Consider the following 17,206-nt stretch of genomic DNA (forward strand, 5'->3'; position numbering starts at 1 on the left):
TAAAAATATTTGATGTTTTTTGACTAAAAATGCTGATTTTTCCTTTAGTAAAAAGTCATGTTACTGTAAAGTTGAGATTCAAGGAAAACTACCAGACACCAAACTTCCCTGAAAGTAAAAAAATAAGTGATTGCAGTAAAAGCACCACGAATAGTTCACTGAATGGCATTCATTACCTGTTCTGCATCCAGTCTTCAAGCTGCGAGTTCAGCAAACACTTGGCTTTCAACTTGATCAGTGTCTCTTCAACCAAACTCATACAGAAAATTATGATCATTTTTTACTTCCATCCTAAAAGATCTGGTCCTATTAAACTTGGGTTTATCCAGTCTACCTGCAAATGATGCTTGTGTTTGTACACTAATTACTGTCAACCTCTATATACCAGCAAGAAAAACTAAACCCAAAGAATGAAAATGAAGCACGAGGATGTCACTGGTGTTTATATAAAAACATTTCCTTTAAACAATTATTAAGAAGTTAATTCATTTAAAAATTACAGTTTGGAAAGTGCTATGTTGAAATGTGAACAAGCACATAAAAACCCCTTCAATCTCCCTGGATTAGTCAGGGGAAACTGATTTCCTATAAAATAAATTACTTTCTCCAATAGCAATGCAAGAGTGAGAAGAGAGTATAAAGAGCACTCTGAACACCAACAAACACTCCAGTGCATATTTACTACATCTCTTACCTATGAAACAGATTGACACTTGCATATCAAAATTACAAGTTTCAAATAAAATGCCAAACATCAGGAGAATCTGTACAATTCTTTGCAGAGTAAAGTGCTGCTGCAGTCACAGAGAAACAGGAACATTTATTCAACATCTAAGGCCACAGAAGTGACACTTTCAGCTGCTGTCTGAGGAATCTACCACACACAACACAACTCCTTGCTGCAAACAACAGCATCAACCAAGCAGCTTAGGAAGGGGTGTGCAGAGCTTCATCTTGGACCCCACTTGATATCTTTGACACCGTGAAATTGCCTTTTCAGAGCATGGTTGTCTGCCCACTCCGCATTTAGGAACGAGTCGTCGTCCTCCTCCTCCAGTTTCTGTGGCAGAGAGGGAGGGAGGCAGTGAGGGCACAGCCTGAGCCTGTCCTGTCACAGCAGCCCAGCACCCCAGGCACACACCCACCTTCAGCTCCTCCTGCTTCCTGTAGTAGTACAGCATCATCTCCTTCTGCTCCTCGTGGCTGAGCACAGGCTCCCGCCCCGGGGCTCCCTGTCCTTTCTGCAAGGGAAATTGAAAATGCTGCTGATGGCTCTGGTGATACAGAGCAGAAGCTGCTACACAGAGACAGCAAAAAGCTCTCTTCAGACAGCTGGATTGCTCAAATTTAATAAGGTCCCTCAGGACAGGAAAACAAATGCTGAGAAACTGTGGCTGCATTCATACAATCACAGAATGGTTTGGGTTGGAAGGGACCTTGAAGATCATTTAATTCCATCCCCCTGTTGTGGGCAGGGACACTTGCACTAGCCCAGGGTGCTCCAAGCCCCATCCAGCCTGGTCTGGAACACTTCCATAGATCCAGGGGCAGCCACAGCTTCTCTGGGCACCCTACGTCAGGGCCTCAGCACCCTCACAGGGAAGTGAGGGCTATTTTATTTTTTCATCTCTGTATCTGAATCATGCTGTCAATTCTGTGGACATCAATGGAAGATGCAAACAGGATTAAATCTATTTTACATAAATTTCCACTTTAAAAGATACAATACATCTGTTTCAAGGTCACTCTACATATCTCTTTAGCTCCCCAACTAATACAGACACAGCACGGCATAGGATTCAGTAAAGCTGGGAAGTAAGGGAGCTACACACCACTAGAAATAAAAGGGAATTTCTTATCCAGGCCACTGTGCCCCTGGAAGAAATGAAGGGCAAAGCAGAAAACTCGTGCTGTCAGCAAGTGCAAGCACAGCATCCTGCACAGAGATGGTGGATGCTCTCAAGAACAAACAGGTCTGAGGCAGTTTGTTCTTTGAGCAAGTCCTTCAAGTAATGAAACAGACAGCATTCCTGGGGGGCTACACTGCAGGGGCTATTGAGAGGCCACACCATTTCCCAGTGACCCTGGGAGGAATGGGAAAGCAAATCTGATCTAAATCGATCACCTAAATCACCTAAACCCACCTGCCTTACCTCTCAGGGATGCACTGCAGAACCCACTGCAGGTGGCAAGATTTGCCATAAAACTTCCCAGTTTGTATTCCCTTTATTCTTTAAATACCTCCTTGTTGTACTTCACAAAAACACCATGGAGCAACAAACAGCAACTACAGTATGTAATTGACAGGCTAAAGAGCTACTGAAGAAAAACTCAGAGTATAATCCATTCAAACTTCAAAGCAGATGCACAAGCTGGAACTAATCTAATCCATTTTATACTTCTATGGACAGTTCTCTTCCACAGAGAACAGAGAGCCAAGGGTGAGGAACTTGTAGAGCAACCTCCCAGCCATACTCACTTTCTGGATCTTCACAATGATGGTTGTTTTCTCATTTTTGCCCACATAGTCAGAGAGCAACTTTGTTTCTTCTAACTGCTTTCCTGCCCACCACAACTGTGCTTCTGATTCTTTTATAACTTCAGTTCCAGCCTGTGACAAAAGAAACAAGGTGAAGAGTTGGAGGATATTGTTTCTTGATTTTTTTTTCAGGGGAAAAATAAAAATCTTTCTGGAATTCCTAACATGAAGTGTAATTTTACTCCTACATATTTCTCCTCATATTCATCTGTGGCATTTTTATTTATATTCCATTCGATCCTGATCTAATATAAACACTTTGGGACACAAATTCTCCATGTTGGAGGTGAAAACAACTTTCGCTGATGAGATGCAGAACAGCACAGGCCATGTTTAACCCAGGACCACACACAATGGGAATACATTACTGCGTACATGAGTTCCTGACAAGTCTTCTTTATCCTCAAACTCCATCCTGATGGGATCATGGGGAGGCAATCCCATGGGATACACGATCAGGACAGCCCCTCGGAGCTGCTCCAAGGCATCCTTCACCGTCGCCATGTCCACACACACACTGGCCTGAACTTGTTTCTGAAACACACACAGGGATCAGTGGCAAAACAGGCAAACCTGTCTGAAACACAGACAGGGATCAGTGGCAACACAAGCAAACCTGCAGAGAGAGTGGTCAGTTCAAAAGTTAAATGATGGGACATCTGAGCAGAGCCAACAGGCTGCGCAAAAAATTTAGGAGTGCAAATCTCCTCACTGGAATACTGACTTGGGAGTACATCTCTCACCTCTGGCCCCTCCGTTTAACCTGCTCATGTGGGGTAGGGGAGAAAACAAAAAGGGGAGACCTTCACTAAACTGTGAGGAGACAACTGCCCCTGGAACACAGGACTGAAAGCAGGACACGTGTGACCACAATATCAGACAGGGCTGCTGGGGCTCCAGGCACTTGTGACTCATGAACGTGATTCAAGCCAGCAAAAGTCAAGTCAGGAATGGAGAAGGGGCTTAAAACTTGAGAAAAAAAATAGAGCACATGTGAGCAGAGGTGCAAAGCCTGGCAAACTGCACAGCTCATGCAGAGAACTGTAAGAACAAGTACTTGAGATCATTCCAAGCCCTACTGCAAGGACAAAGGAGGAACATGACACATCTGGAAGAACAGAAATAAAGGTCTTCCCTGCGGATTTAACAGTTTCTCAAGTACTGAGGTAAGGGAATGTTGCCTCCTTGTGGACGTTCTTGATCTGGCTAACTGGCCAGTACAGCCCCAAATACACAAGCATGTTTGTTCTTTTTTGTCTTTATAAACTGGCAAACCAAACAAACCACTTTCCAAACTATCCTTAACTCCATTCATAAATGTTCCTAAATTTGTGTTTCAAAGCCATACGAAGGCTGAAACACCACAGAGAGCACCTAGAGGTTTGGCACTGTGAATCTGAATGCCTGAGAGCACCGTCCCATCAGGGCAACCCTTGTACTTGTCTTTGCACACACCCACTCAGCAGGACTGAGCTGAGTGCAAGGGCAAGTTCAACCAAGGCCTAAGCCCTGCCATCCCCGGAATCCCAGGCTGGACTGAGCTCTGAGCACCCTGCTCCAGTGGAAGGCGTCCCTGCCCATGGCACTGGGGTGGCACTGGATGAGCTTTAAGGTCCCTTCCAAACCAAACCATCTGGGATTCTGTGATAACCTAAGAGATTGGAACACATTTTTCAACTAATTACACATAAAAGTCAAATGACTCCATTAACTCCAAGAACAGCACAGCATGCAGTTAATTTCTCACCAGAAAGCACGACAAGCATTCACCCAAAGAACACAACAGTAGCAAATTGCACAGATAAAACTGAATGTGATTTTATGGTTCCAGATGGGCTGGGCTGCCAGCATTCCCTTGGAGTTTGGATCTGATTCCTTAACCTGCTGAACTACTTGCCAAAAGCCTTAAAGAAAAACATTAACCACAATGTCAGGTTTTATTAGACTGTTCACATCACCTCATGGCATTTCTCAACAACTGTCAGCCCCTGCACAAAAAAAAGTCTGATTTTACTTAAGATGCCCAACTCCACAGCACTTACTAGGAAAGCCCCACACATCACATGAGGAAACTCACCTTAGAGATTAATGCCTTGGCTTCTTCTATTGTCTTCTTTATAACTTGCTGCATTTTTTCATTTGGAGCTAAAAGTAAGAGAGATATCTCACAGTCTATGCTTACTGTGAAACCAAGAGAAAAGAAACCAAGCACACATCCTGTGCAGACTCCACTGTGAGCACATGAAACAGTATTGTATCATAAAGCAGAGTTACATAGTTCATTCCTGTATTTCCTACTAACTTAAGAAATAAGCAGTATTTTTCATGGGACAAACAAATGGACTTTTCCCAAAGAATGTGACTGGTACTTGCCCCTGGATCCCTGGAAGTGTTCCAGGCCAGGCTGGATGGGGCTTGGAGCAGTGTGGGCAGTGGAAGGTGTCCTTACCCATGGCAGGGGAGTGCAAGTGAATGAGCTCTAAGGTCCTTTCCAACCTAAACTATCCTGTGATTCCATGGTTCTGTGATCTGGAACTTCACTTGGGACAAAGGTCCTCAGTAGAAAGCAACAACCATAATCCCATAATACCCTCCACAACAATCCAAGGCTCCTTCCCTGCTGGACTATTGTGGGCTGTACAGGCAGACATGCTTTAACTGGGCAAAACAGCTTGCAGCTTTCTTTTCTAATTAAAATCTCAATCTAACAAAGAAGACAATTTCACAAATACACTGTACATTTCATATCACAGTTATCTATTTCAATTACTACAAAAAGCCTGTCCTCAAGAACAAAATCCAGCTAAAGCATACTCATGCCCAGCTTATGTCCCACTTGGGTGCATCATCTGATGGCACCTAGTTTGGCTTACATACACACCCTGTTCAATTTTCTAACTTGGTCAATATCACAAGGCTGAACTCCCACTTAGAAAAACATGCTCCGTGAATCTGAGCCCCAGTCAGTGAGAAAAAAAGGAGAAATATTAGAAAAACAACCCGTTAATGTATCTTGGGAGTCCCCGGAGAAACCCAGTTCTCACATTTACAAGTGGGGAGAGTAAGCTGAACTGGAACAGTCAAACTGGCTCCTGGTGATTGTTGATGTGCTGAAGAGAGACACTGCTCTTAAGGCTTGTTAATCAGCATTACCCCAGATTCTGAGCCAAGGCAGAATTCCTACATGTGGAGCTTACAGTTCAGCTACCCCACTCCAGAATCAGGGATTTGTTGCTCCCTGTTATATCATGGACTGTCTGTGCCTGAAGGAAAGAAACAAACATTGACATTTGACTTACCAAATCCATTTCTTCGCCCCATTTCATCCTTCCTGAAGACGCTCCCACCACTTGGGACACACTTCTCTGCCCACTCGTCCTTTAACTTCAGCTCTTCAATCTGCTCATCTGTCAGTCCTTGCATGTTGTAAGGTAAGGAAATGCCATGCTCTGCCAGCTCCTCCATCTCTTTAGAGAGTTTAGAGAACAAGATTAAAAGCCTCTGTTACTATAGTTCATTTAAAAAAGCCTTTCACATGATGTACATGCAGGGAAAACTTGCCCCTAGCTTTTAGCTTCCAAACAGGTAGATTCAGGGAATAAAGAATAAGGGATATAAACACACATATATAGATAGGGATAGTGTAATTATGTTGAAATTTATACATTTTACATAACCATAAAACAATGTAACAAATGACACGTGCAGGGATACAAACCCTCATGGTACTTAGTGGCTATAAACCTTTTCTTTTTGGTATTTCCCTGGTCAGATTTTAAATTTCAGACTAGCATCAGTTCAGCCTCAGACAGCCCACAAACACCGTGGCTGTTGCACAGCAGCTGTGGGTGGGCTGCAGCCCCAGGTCAGGCTTACCTGACACCAATCTCTGCTCTCACAGCCCCACGGCGGGGTTGGAAATGTTTTTTAAAGCTGCCTCGGAAGCTGCTGGGCCGGAGGGAGCACCTCACAGTGCTCTGAAGGAGGACTCTGGACAAGGGACCGTAACCAGGGGCCTGGCGTGCCAGGACAAGGGGGAACGTGTTCAAAGCGCCACAGGGCAGGGATAGATGGGATACTGAGGAGAAATGCTTCCCCCTGTGAGGGTGGGCAGGCCCTGGCACAGGTGTCCAGAGCAGCTGTGGCTGCTCCCAGAACCCTGGCAGTGCCCAAGGCCAGGCTGGACGGGGCTTGGAGCACCTGGGACAGCGGAAGATGTCCTTGCCATGGCAGGGGTGGGACTGCGAGAGCTTTGAGGTCTAAACCAAACGATTCCGCGATTCCGATTTAAGCAGCCGCTGCCGGCACACGCAGCGGGACAGGTTTCAGCGCTTTGCACGGCCCTCACTGGACACCGAAGGCGGGAATTCGCACCGAGCCCGCCGGGAGCGGAGCCGCTCCCGCCCGCCGCGGCCCCGCGGTACCTGCGCACAGGCGCTGCACCTTCAGCCGCCCGTTGTGGATGCGGGCGACCAGCGGCGCCAGCTCGGCCAGGCGGGCGCTGCCCGGCGCCTCCAGCAGGAACTCGCTCTCGCCGCCGCGCTTGACGTGCAGCCGCACCATGGCCGGCCCGGGCGCCCCCTCAGCAACGGAGCCGAGTCCCTGGATACCAGCGGCAGGGAGGCACCGCGGGCACCGGCCGCGCCCGCCGCTTCGGGGGGCCCTGAGGGCGCGGGGGGCAGCTGCCGCCCCCGCCGGTAGCACCGGGATTCTTCGGGAGGCTCCGGTCCCGCAGCAACGGCGCCTCCGCCGGTGCCGCCGCTGCTTCCCCTTCCGGCCTCCCCGTGAGGGCACGGGAGCGCTTAAAGGGCCCGCGCGCCCTGCCCCGTGTGGAGAACGACCGAATGTCCCGCTAACTGCAGGTAGGGAGTTTAATCACCTCTTAAATTAATTGTTTTGATTAGTCATCAGCTATATTTATATAATTTATAAGTAGCAGCTATATTTATGTAAATTATAAGTAGTGGTATTTCCGACCACTCCGTGAGGGCACGGGAGCCCTTAAAGGGCCCGCGTACACCGGCCCGTGAGGGGAACAGCAGAACGTCTTACTAATTGCAACTAAGGAGTTTAATTACCTCTTTAATTGATTGTTCTAATTAATCATCAGCTATATTTATATCAATTATAAGCAGAGGACTACTCTTAAATTACGCTCAGGTGGTATTTAGCAAAGTTGTTACAAGCTACTTCTGTGAGGACAGCCTGGGAAAAGGCCTGAAACATTCAGTTTTGATAAACTAACTCTGATATTTCCAATGAACAAAGCCCAGGAGAGAAAGAGGGACTGGGGAGGTTGGACATCTAAAATGCAGAATTTATGGATCACAAGAACACTATGCAGAAAAACACAGAGAAAAACTCCGTATATGCACTGGAAATTCCCTACTAAAGGGAAAGATACAAAAAGACTAAAAATGCGCACTAATTAGCATAAGAAGTGAGAAATAAATTACCAGTAAACGACAAAATACTAATTAATTAAAGATAATGATGTAATTTAGAACCCAAGAACACTAATGTCTTGGTTTACTAAAAATGTTTAAATAAGTGAAAAAGTTTGGTATCAGTGCCCATGTGGAGGCCGGAATTCTGTCAGGCATACAGCCCCCGGCCAAGAATAAAGGAATGCCTAACCTGCTGACACTAAACACATGGCTGTAGAGGGTTTAATTTATCCTGCTGATTCAGGAGGATTTGGTAGCATGGGGGCACAGAGAGAGAATGACCACCCAGACCATAAGGATGGGAACATTTCAGGCATACCTGGGTGTCCTGGGGGATACAGCCATGGAAACAGAGTCCAGGGACACGTGGGCAGTGGGTCTCACCTCCATGCTCAGTGTTTGCAGAGCATCTGCTGCTGCTCATTGCTCCCATCAACACAGGCAGGGCCTCGCTGCAGCTCACATGTATAAACATACACACATATATACAGACCCTGAAATTTGGGAGCATTCCCTGTGGCCCCCGCAGTCCTGTGAGGCGCAGAGGAGCCGCACGCCGGGTACAGTTCAGACAGATAGTTTTTAATCACTGCCATTAAATATTCGACAACATATTTTATCACGTGACTCCCACTAGCAAAAGTTCCCCCCTGAATTTGGTTTGCTAATGTAAGGATATACCAAAACATCAACCACACTGCTGGATGTCTGCAGCGACAGCGTGAAACAAGGAACTCACATACCGAAGCACACGTAGTACCACTGCTGTTTCCAAGTGTACAACTGGAATGACCTGAACAGAAAAAGCGCAATAGAAACTCACTATCACTCCTCTAGGCGGCTGCAGCTCGTGGCTAGCCAGGGCTGTCCGAAGGAATCGTGGATTATGTCATGGATCATGTTGTGAGAGCGTTTGAGGCTTTCCAAAGCGCGCTGCCCTGGGATATTGCACTACTCTAAATACAATCCAAGTGTGCTGTTCACCCCCTGGCTGGCACACTACACGGCCTGCAACTGGCAAATACTGCTTTGTATCTCAAAAGCCAAGGGGAGTTTTCCAGAGGTTGAGGAAAAGCTTGCTGTATCAGCTGTTTCCAGTTTGTGGAAAAAAAAAAAAGTTTAGTTAAACTAGTAATGAATAAATGGATGATATGAAACAATTATTCTGAATTAGTGCTAGCGAGTGCAGGTCACAATAGGATCTAACAACTGAAATGTACTGACACAGGAGATTAATTGAATATATTAATATGCAAAGTTTTGTTTCTATTTTGAAAGTAAACTATTTTTGTTGTGCCTCAAATTCAAATATAAGCCTTACAAATAGCCATAGCCTCTGTTATAAATTAAACAGCTTCTAAACAATACTTGTCAACATTCAAATCTCCATAAACTTTGGCAGCTCTTTGGTAAATACTTATAAATATCAACTAACAAAACAGTCAAAAGGGAGGGGGGAGGCTGCCAGCAGGGAGCCTCTTCTTGTGGAATTCCACAGAGGAGAACAGAAATGAAAGAGCTCCCTAAGCAAAATCTGTGTCCAGGATTGACAGGTTTTAGTGAGACAGTAGCTCACCCTTCTTCTCTTGGTCTATTCAAATACTATTACACCGAGATTTCCATAAACTTCTGACCATTTGTTGTGCTCTACCATATATACACATTCAAAGTTTATACACAAGCTGAAGTGGCTGTTTACGAGCAGAGTTAAGTTTCAGTGCATTTAACAATTAATTATTGCACACAGAATAATCGCAAATGCCCAATTATTCTACTGGATAAAACGTAGGAATGAATACAACCTTCTGCATCTCTGGCCACCTATCTGTAAAACCATGAAACAAATGCAACCTTCTGATTCTCTGGCCACCTATCTATCTCTCTGTGAAGCCATGGCTTGGTGACACCCTGGGTGCCAGGGAGGGCTCTGCAGGGCTCCTGCTGCTGCCTGCTCTGGATGGCATGGGGGGGGCAGGTGGCTTTCTGGCTGGCAGCGTGCAGAAGCAGTCAGCACCACTTTGACTCCAGCCACCGTCCAAGACAAAGTCCGATCCCAGGAAGGGTTTGTGCTCAGCTCCCAGCAGGGCCAGGCACGCGGCCGGTTTCCCGGGGCCGAGCTGCGTAAAATCCGGGACGCTGGCGGATGGCTTCAGCTTGGTGGGGAAGTTGTCGTCCTCGTCAAACGTCACCCAGCCCCTGGGCTGCACGTTCTCCACCTTGAGAGATTTACTGCGCAGGCAAAAGGCGTTTGCAGCTGCACCCACAGGAAACAGAGGCCTGCTTGTGCCACAGCTGGGCGGGGGCAGAACAGGGAATGGGTGGGGAGCAGCAGCTCCTGCCAGTGCCTGTGAGGGCATCCTGGACTCCCGTGTCTCCATCCTAAATGGGTTCCCAGCACTAGGAGTTCTTTCTGTGAATGGATTTGAGCAGTTCAGCCCAGTAATAAATGGGTTTGGAGAGCTGTGCTGATGTTCCTGGGATGAGTGGAAGGTTGGAATAGGAGGCGTTGCTGACATGCAATTTACAGGATTCGAATTCTCCGCATTTCTTTGCCTTGATGAAGGCAACTGTATCAACTCCTTCTGGTTTGAGGTTGGAGCGGGTGATGTTCGGACAGAACTCTGCATCTTGGACACGAGCAGCTGGAATGACAGGTCTTCAAAAGGGTCACTGCTGAGCTGGGGTTCAGGGTTAGTGCCGTGTGTCCCGCTGGGATTCTGCTGCAAAGGAAGCAACACACACAGGAATCATGCAGCTGGCTCCAGGGTATTCCCACTGCCCCCTTCCCACTCCCCAGCTCCACCTTCAACCCAGTTTTGTTATAACTAGAGCTGTAACAGCAGCCTGAACCCCCTCTGTCTAAAGGAAAGCCTGTAAGGTGTTAAACACCATTCCCCTCTCCTCGGTGGGGAATGCAGCTGGAATCTGCTCCCTGCAGGCCCCAATCCCAGCAACAAACACTAAGGGAACTTGGCATGGGAAAATGTTCAGGAAATGGATGCTAAGCAAGGCACACTGGATTCTAAGCAAGGGAGAGCCCAGCACAGCTATGGAATGAAAAGCTCAGGTTACATTGTTTGGAGTTTACCATACTGATGTTACAAGCAGCATTAAAGCACCACAATGAAAGGCAACATTAGTGTTATTAGTGCGTGCAGTCAGACATTGCTATGGAGGGCAGGCATCCGTAAGCACCTCTTTCTTCTTGGCATGAAAAGGGACAATCGCTAATTAAAACAAGTTATCCTTGGAGAAGACAGTTTTCCCCACAGAATTTCTCAGCTTTTAAAACCAAAATATTCCTGGTTTTACACACTGCTTCAAACAACAATGCAAGGTATTTTTTACCTCGTACAAGCTGTCCAAAAAGGTGGAGTATCTACTTTGCTCAGTATGCACACTGACAGAACAGAGTTTGGAGCTTCCCCTTATCAAATGAGTTAAGCTTAAGTAAAAACAGCTTCTAAGAGTTCAAATGTCACAAAAAGATTTTATGACAAATTAGCAGATAAATTTAATGTACCAAAACAACTGAATTGACTGTCTATAGTTGAAGTTTTTAGCAGAATAATATTAAAACAAAGGCACTGAGTAACTCAGGAAAAAATGCGAAAAATTGAACTGTAGAAGGAATAGAAATCTAATGCAGCCTGGCACCAGCTGGTGCTGGTTAAGTCCTGTGGCCATTTGAAAGTACATGATCCCAAAGAAAGCATGAATTCAAATTGCTGCTCATTCTAAGTAAAAACTTGCTTGGAGTAATTCTGGAACCAAGTGTTTTTAAAATGGTAACTGTTTTACTCTGGGTCACAGCAAGGTCTCTGTTCCCTGAGAAATGTGATATATGGGGTTTATTCTGAAATAGCATGTGGCAGTGCAGTAGCATCAGGATTTACGTGCAAAGAGAACATTTATTGCCAACACTGATCTGTTTTTCCCTGAACAGCCTGAGATCAGGAGGCTCAGCAGTGCCTAAGCAACACAGGCAAAGGCCCCATTGTTTGACAAAAAGATGATGACACACAATAGTCTTTCTGGCCTGAATAACAGCAGTGTCATTTTCAATGCATCACGAAAGGAAAAAGCACACTATGGTATGACAGTCACCCATGGATGCAGACAGGTGTGTTTAACGGGATGGGGCTGCAGATGTATGAAACACCATTCATACATCTCTGCTGCTAAATGGATGGAGCCACAACAAGACTGGGAAATAGTCAGATACCTGTTACCCTGACGGTTGCTCCTGCTTGTGAAAGAGAAACACATATCAGAGCAAGGAAATCAGCAAGAAAATCCAACTAACAAAGCAACCTCGTGTTAAAAATAATACTTTCAGAAGTTTTCACAAAGCCATTTTTTGAGTTTTAAATACAAACCACAAGTGTTTACTACACACTACACTAAATTTTCCATTTCTGTTGTCTTCTACTGTAAGTGCGACCGTTAGGAGTCATAAAAAACCAACTCAAGTCCATTCTAATGATATTTCCATACAGACACCCATTGTGCAGCTGATTATGCTACTTTTTGGAGACAAATTACAGGAATCTGAGCATGGATGGTCTAATTCTAGTCACCTATTACCATGAAAACCCCACAGCTCTCATTCTGGGAACTGTGTCAGTATCATCCCTGATCTACAGAAACAGTTTTGCAAGCTGATAAAACCCATAATGCCTCTCCTCCTGTGGAAATCCAGAATCTCCCTTCTTTGCAATAAAGATCTATTTCCAGTAACTAATTCTCTTTTGCAGTGTGGAGATTGTATAAACTCCTGAATATTCACACTGTACCAGTCATTATTTTTATAAGAATAGATTTAATTTCTCCAAAATCATAATCAAGATTTGCATAGAAGGATGGCATGGAATTCACTACTTCTCAAAAGATCTTGCACGTCTTTAAAGATGTTTCCTCAGAAACCTGCACTTTTTGGTCTAAGTTTCCAAAATGAAAGGCAGTTCACAGGCAAAGAAAGAGGTTGAGGAGAAACAAAGGAAAAGCATTTAAAGATTTTTCCAGTTTGAGTTCAAAAATCAGCTCACTGAGCACTGAATTTGGCTGCTTCACTGTGGTACAACATAGGCATTAACTACTGTAGCAAAAAAGGTCTTCACATACAGGCAAAAGAAGAAACCTGAGCAGCACTGAAAATCTGCTTCTGCATTTTTAAGCAGCAATAAGAAACTATGGCTTTTCCTAGAAAAAGTTGGTGTTTTTTATCATAACAGTCTAAATAATCCCAGAGAAAACAGAATGTTAGTGTTACCGTATGAAATTTCCACATTATGTGGTTAAGTATTTTAATTGACACTGAGGAATTGGAAGAATTCTATTTCTCTCAAGTATTTATTAATATATTGATTAGACTTATTTACTTACTTATCAATGTCATCTCCCTTCTATGAGTGATCACCAACATCAAGCACCACACCATGCAGTAACAATTTAAACCTGTGCTGCCTTACCGTGCAGCTTGTCATGCACATAGCATTATCAAATCAGATTGCCTTGATCGAGAGCTTTACCATACAAAGTTGCCAAATGACAACATCATTTTAAGACTGAGCTGCCCATAAACTGTAAGGCTATCACAAGAGATCCGAAATTCAATGTTTAGTATTTAAGATGTTAGTTATTCAAGGACAATACACAAGCCATTATTGCTCTCCTTGAGCCCCGGGACCACTGAATCCAATCTCTGGACCCTTGTTTTTGTTTCTGTGCTCGCTTTGAGGGTTCCTCAGAAGCCTGCAGCACCAGTACGAGCTGTGCTCACTCACACAGTGACAGGAGGTCCCTGCAGGGTTTTACTCACGTGCTGCTGGGAGGGAGCAGGTTCCGAAGGCAAACTGTGAGAGGAGCGGCTGCGCGGCGGCGGCTGCGGGGGCTCCAGGCTCTGCGGGGCTGCCACGGGCACCAGGGGCTCCTGCATCCTCAGCACAGCGGGGCTGGGCTGGGCAGGGCCCGCAGCCTGCGGCTTCAGGGGCTCCGGGAGCAGCGGCGAGCCTGCAAGGACACGGCAGTGACTGTCGCGGCAAGGAACAGTGACCAGGATAGGGATGGCAGGATGGGGAAGCACCAGAGGGAACTGCAGAGAAAGGGCTGTGAGAACAGCAGCTGTTCATGGCAGCGGGACTGGAATCCATCAGAAACTCAGCACATCTCCAGTAAAAATTGCTACTCAAGGTTAAGTGACAGAGGGCAGGGTTAGATGGGATATCAGGAAGGAATTCCTTCCTGTGAGGGCAGGCAGGCCCTGGCACAGGGTGCCCAGAGCAGCTGTGGCTGCCCCTGGATCCCTGGAATGTCCAAGGCCAGGGCAGACAAAGCTTGGTGGAAGGTGGCCCTGACCATAGGCAGGGGCTTGGAATTCATCTCCCTTCCAACACAAACCATGCTGTGGTTTTACACAAAACACAAACCATGTCACCCCAAAACGAGCTTCAGTTATACTGAACAGTATTTTGGAAGTCACTATTATAAAATGTGTATTTTCATACATAAAAAGATAAGGGTTTTTTTTAAACTGTAAGTTTAGGAAGTTGTTTTGAGAGTCAGACATGAATGCTATTCCACATCTTATGATCACAGAACTAACAATGCATAGAGCATCTGGGGATCAATGGCCAGACTGTGACAGACCAGGGTGCTCAGACCAAACCCTGCAATCTTTGCACAGTTTCTCTGATACCACAGAATCTATGGGTGATCTTGAGATTAGCATCCAAAAATGCAATACTTGTGGGTGCCTAACACAAAGTGCCAAATGCTATTCCATCCAAGAATCTTATTCCTAGTGAAAAGTGGAGGCATGTATTGAGAACAAAGCATTCAAAGCAGACTGTAGCACTTGGCTGAACGGCACATTTGTATTTAACTCACCCCGTGGGGGTTCCGCTGCCTTGGGCTGCGCCTCCGGTGCTGCTCGTGCCCCCGAGGGCCGGACATGGCTTTGTGGGGCACTGATAACTCCAGCTCGGGGGGGAACAGTCTGACAGCAAAGGGGGCAAAAGAAAGGATTTTAGTGCAGCTTTGGAGCTGCAGTCACCTACTGCTAAATGATTCAGAATAATCCTGATTATTTCACAGGATAACCAGGATTCTGTGAACAACAAATTCTTTTATAACGGCTGCTCAACTGATTTTTTTTATGCACATGCAAGAACAAAGAATATATTTTCAAAACATTATGATGGTTCAATTCAAAGCAAAGGATTTTTACAATGCTTTTCAACTTTATATAAATGCTTACCTGTGCAACAATGCTAGAAACAGTTATTAGTTTGCTAGTCTTAATAAGATAATTTACCTAAGTCCACGAATTGTAAGCAACAAAACCAACAAGAGCAACTACTTTATTTGGAGGTCTGTTTCTCATCAAACAGTATTAATGAAACACATCCTGTGTCATTGAAGGCTGACGTCTCCCTGAGGCTGATGGAATAGAAGTTAATGTGCCGGGAAAGGAAATTTCAAAGTCTACATCAGTATTTGAAGACGCATAGGAAGCTATTTCAGATTAGAATTATAACAGTAAATTACAAACAACACAGTGAAAGCTGAATAAAAGGCCCTGGGATAAAAATGCCAGAGATCAAGGGAAAAGGACTGAGAGACAAGTTTGTAAGACTTGTTTCCTGTAAAATGTTGTGTACCAGAGGACATGCTAGAAATGGTTTTCAGAGCAAATTTCATTGCACAACTCTACACAAAAATTCATTAGAAACAAGCGAATACTATAAAAAATAGTCTAATTCTTGATCTTAGTTTTACTAGCTATGTCCCTGGCTTTGTATCACGTGATTGCTTATGCTTGGCTGGGTCCATTGACCAACGTCCTGAACTCTTTCAGCCACCTGACCTCAAATTCCTGTCTGAATTCCTGAATCTCCTATCTGATCTGAGATTGCCAAGATGCATTTTGTTATTTCTTTCAATATTCTGATAGTAGGCAGGAGGATGATTGGATTATACACCAAAAAGTATTTTTAAAAAATAAAAATATGCCAAAAAGGAACAGAAGAGAAAGTGTAAAGCAGCTCTCAGGATCCCTCAGTGGGAAGCAGCACCCACTGTAGCTACTGTCCCTGGTCCTGAAATCCCTGAGATGAAATCCAACAATCACCTGAGACAAAGGCAACCACACCGTGAAAAACGAATACATTCTTGCCTATATATACCACTTTTTCTTTGCCCAAATTGTAGAAGAGGCCATTTTACATTTCCAGAAGAATAAGAAATAAAAAAAAAGAGCCAAGATCATGAACGGCTCACTGTGAGAATCAATCTCTTTGAGAAAAATGAATTTGTACAATTTGCTTCAAGGGAGACTTTCAACAGCAGTTTTCATTAGTTCCAATATTGGAATATGCTGCAAAGTCACAGAATTATCAACAGACAGTCCCATTACTCAGTAACTCTTTAAGAACACCTGTAGCTATTCAAACACTTCCCTCTTCTCTCCCATAAGGCTCCTACTTGCTTCTGTTGAGAATAAACTAGGCAGACAGATTTCATCTCTTGGTTTCCTCTGTGGGGTGAAGCACCTGAATGCCCATAAATCCCTTCCTTCCCTCCTTCAGTTCAGTTCCACAAACAAAGGAATGAAACACAGTATTAATATCTGCTGAAAGAGTTGAAGGTTTCATTTTTACATGAAGACTCTTATGAAAATCAGTCTTTAAAACAAGGTACATCAGAAGATCTCAATTGCACAGTAACCATTAATGGCCTGTCAGTAATTAACTGCTGGCACGATTTGTGTTTCAGTGCAGAAGATAATGCATTTTATCACACCAAATCAGTAAGGACATAGAATAAAAACAGTAACCTTGCAGTTATTTGAAAGGAGATGTCAAATGTGTATTTGGGAGCCTATTGTGTGATTGCAGAGTGCAAAACAATCCAGTCCCATCCAGTCTGAACACACATGGTGGCTTCCCCTCACCCCACAGCATTTTCAGTCAACAGACAAAAATTGTTGAGATCATTAACTCTGTAGATTTCTTACGTGTGCTGTGACTAACAGAAATGTGGATGTAACAAAGAGCAGACACTGAGCAGGACAATGATCTCCAAACATTAAAACCACACCTACCGGTCTGGCTGTACCCGCCGAGGGTGGAGGCTGAGTCCGAGCTGGAACAGAGAGCAGAGATCACTGACTGACCACTCACTGCAAAACCAACGTCTGTCTGTATAATAGTTAGTACAA

The 17,206-nt window shown here is 44.8% G+C and overlaps 2 protein-coding genes across 12 annotated transcripts in view; both read right to left on the minus strand.

The window, feature by feature from the left end:
- Window positions 1-661: 661 nt before the first annotated feature.
- CFAP298 (cilia and flagella associated protein 298) lies at window positions 662-7,117 on the minus strand. The gene is made up of 7 exons (XM_063150283.1): window positions 6,964-7,117; window positions 5,839-6,006; window positions 4,617-4,684; window positions 2,915-3,073; window positions 2,480-2,611; window positions 1,146-1,241; window positions 662-1,060 (listed from the first exon to the last, which is right to left on the minus strand). Exons 1-7 carry the CDS (start codon window positions 7,100-7,102, stop codon window positions 950-952), a joined length of 873 nt encoding a protein of 290 aa, XP_063006353.1. The 5' UTR covers window positions 7,103-7,117; the 3' UTR covers window positions 662-949.
- A 1,430-nt stretch (window positions 7,118-8,547) lies between these two features.
- SYNJ1 (synaptojanin 1) overlaps window positions 8,548-17,206 on the minus strand; it is a 48,562-nt gene continuing 39,903 nt past the window's right edge. For 6 of the 11 annotated variants that reach the window (XM_063150286.1, XM_063150287.1, XM_063150290.1 and 3 more), the window contains 4 exons: window positions 17,090-17,130; window positions 14,875-14,983; window positions 13,808-13,998; window positions 8,548-10,706 (listed from right to left, as the gene is read on the minus strand). In XM_063150286.1, coding sequence (XP_063006356.1) covers window positions 9,861-10,706; window positions 13,808-13,998; window positions 14,875-14,983; window positions 17,090-17,130 — 1,187 coding nt within the window. In that variant the 3' untranslated portion in view covers window positions 8,548-9,860. Of the gene's footprint in view, window positions 10,707-12,211; window positions 12,236-13,807; window positions 13,999-14,874; window positions 14,984-17,089; window positions 17,131-17,206 lie in introns of all 11 variants that reach the window. The other 5 variants (XM_063150295.1, XM_063150294.1, XM_063150292.1 and 2 more) reach the window with 5 other exon arrangements.

The sequence above is a fragment of the Melospiza melodia genome, chromosome 2 (assembly GCF_035770615.1).
Source record: "Melospiza melodia melodia isolate bMelMel2 chromosome 2, bMelMel2.pri, whole genome shotgun sequence".
Taxonomy (NCBI): domain Eukaryota; kingdom Metazoa; phylum Chordata; class Aves; order Passeriformes; family Passerellidae; genus Melospiza; species Melospiza melodia.

Bases quoted from the DNA above. Each gene is read 5' to 3' on its own strand.
- CFAP298 (XM_063150283.1), bottom strand. From the start codon at position 7,102: ATGGTGCGGCTGCACGTCAAGCGCGGCGGCGAGAGCGAGTTCCTGCTG. The intron at 6,007-6,963 runs GTACCGCGGGGC...AACTCTCTAAAG, and splicing joins GGTGCAGCGCCTGTGCGCAG to AGATGGAGGAGCTGGCAGAG. The intron at 3,074-4,616 runs GTGAGTTTCCTC...TGTGTGTTTCAG, and splicing joins CCAAGGCATTAATCTCTAAG to AAACAAGTTCAGGCCAGTGT.